Below are 1,827 nucleotides of genomic sequence, written 5' to 3'. Positions count from 1 at the left end.
TCGGGAGCCCGGGCTGACGCTGGCCCTGTGCTGGTTCAGCTGGTGGTGCCCATGGCCGTGGTCTTCGCCCCGGGATCGGTGCCCGGGGACCTGCCGAGGCCGCTGCCCTTCAGGGACGTGCAGGAGATGGAGATTTCCGTGAACCGTGAGAGACCCCCTTGTCTGTCCCTGCCCTGTCTGCTCCTCATGGGTGGCCTCGTCCAGCCCGGAGCTCCCGGGACCAGCATCACCCTGCCCTGAGCTGGCACTGAAGGGAGCAGGGCTGGGACTTCCCGGGGTGCTGCAGGGAAGGGACCAACTCCATTGCCTGGGGACGGGGACAATGGAGCCCTCGGAGGGTGGGATGCCTGGCTGGTGTGAGGCTGTCTCACTGCTGGTGTAGTGCTACATCCCATAGCGGTTCATCCCACTGGCACCCAAAGGACCTCGTGCTGTGTGTCCCCCTGGGGTTGTCCCTTGTCCCTGTGAGCACCAGGCTCCTGTGGGGGCCCTGGGATCAGCAGGTTCACTCAGGTTTTCTGCCCCCAGTGAGAACCAGCGTCACGTCCCGCTATGAGATGCGCTATCGCAGCACCACGGCTCAGGAGGAGGCAGCACTGGCTGCAGCCACTGCACGAGGTACTGGAGCAGGGAATTGCTGGGGAGCTCCTTTTCCTGAGGCTGGCAGAGCAGAGAACACACTTTGCTTTGTGTCTGAGTGAGACAGGGATTGGAGTGAAATTCCCAGCCCTGCCAGTGCTTCCATCTTCCCCAGAGGCTGACGCTGCTCTGTACCCGCTGCAGGACACCACCTTGGGCTCTCTGACCATGTACGTGGTCCCTGAAACCTCCTCTCTCCTGCCTCAGGTAGGGAGCAGCACCCTGTGTGTGACCGTGTTCACAGGGGTCTGAGGATGAGGGAAGAGACGAGGATCTGACTCCATGTTTCAGAAGGCTTGATTTATTATTTTATGATATATATTATATTAAAACTATACTAAAAGAATAGAAGAAAGGATTTCATCAGAAGGCTAGGTAAAATTGGAAGAAGAAAGAATGATATGATAACAAAGGCTTGTGGTCTGGACTCTCTGTCCGGCCGGCTGGTCTGTGACTGGCCATTAATTAGAAACAACCACATGAGACCAATCACAGATGCACCTGTTGCATTCCACAGCCGCAGATAACCATTGTTTACATTTTGTTCCTGAGGCCTCTCAGCTTCTCAGGAGGAAAAATCCTAAGGAAAGGATTTTTCATAAAAGATGTCTGTGACACCCTGTGGTGCCAGCCTCTGCGTGCTTCCCCCCTGCGAGGTGGCACGTGTCACAGGTGGCTGTCACAGGTGGCACCGTGCTGCTCTCAGGGCTCTGCTCCCATCCCCAGGGCATCAGTGTCTACGTGGGGAAGCACAGCAGAGCCCTGCTGAGGGCTGGGGGTGGCCTGGCTGCCCTGCAGGCCCGGCTGAGGGAGGTGACACAGCTGATGTCCTTCACGGCCACCTCCATCGCCGCCGCCCTCTCGGACCGTGTGCCCGACGGGCAGCTGGGCCCCGACGCACGGCGCAACCTGAAATCCAGCCTGGGTACGGATCCATCCCTGATCCCTGGGCTGGGACACCCTCTGCTCCTGGGGAAGGTGCTCCCAGGCTTCAGGACCACCCTCTGCTCCTGGGGAAGGTGTTCCCAGGCCTGAGGAAACCCTCTGCTCCTGGGGAAGGTGTTCCCGGGTTCAGGAAACCCTCTGCTCCTGGGGAAGGTGTTCCCGGGTTCAGGAAACCTTCTGCTCCTGGGGAAGGTGTTCCCGGGTTCAGGAAACCTTCTGCTCTTGGGGAAGATCCCATTCCTG

General features: G+C 59.1%; 1 protein-coding gene across 1 annotated transcript in view; it reads left to right on the top strand.

Moving 5' to 3' along the window:
• Positions 1 to 24: 24 nt before the first annotated feature.
• PIGS (phosphatidylinositol glycan anchor biosynthesis class S) overlaps positions 25 to 1,827 on the top strand; it is a gene marked incomplete at its 5' end in the record, with an annotated part of 4,185 nt that continues 2,382 nt past the window's right edge. Inside the window, 4 exons of the mRNA XM_031060623.1 lie at positions 25 to 145; positions 529 to 618; positions 755 to 846; positions 1,366 to 1,564. Of these exons, the coding sequence (XP_030916483.1) occupies positions 25 to 145; positions 529 to 618; positions 755 to 846; positions 1,366 to 1,564 (502 nt within the window). The remainder of the gene's footprint in view (positions 146 to 528; positions 619 to 754; positions 847 to 1,365; positions 1,565 to 1,827) is intronic.

The sequence above is a fragment of the Geospiza fortis genome, unplaced genomic scaffold (assembly GCF_000277835.1).
Source record: "Geospiza fortis unplaced genomic scaffold, GeoFor_1.0 scaffold425, whole genome shotgun sequence".
Lineage (NCBI taxonomy): Eukaryota > Metazoa > Chordata > Aves > Passeriformes > Thraupidae > Geospiza > Geospiza fortis.
This window is presented reverse-complemented; position numbering and strand designations above follow the sequence as displayed.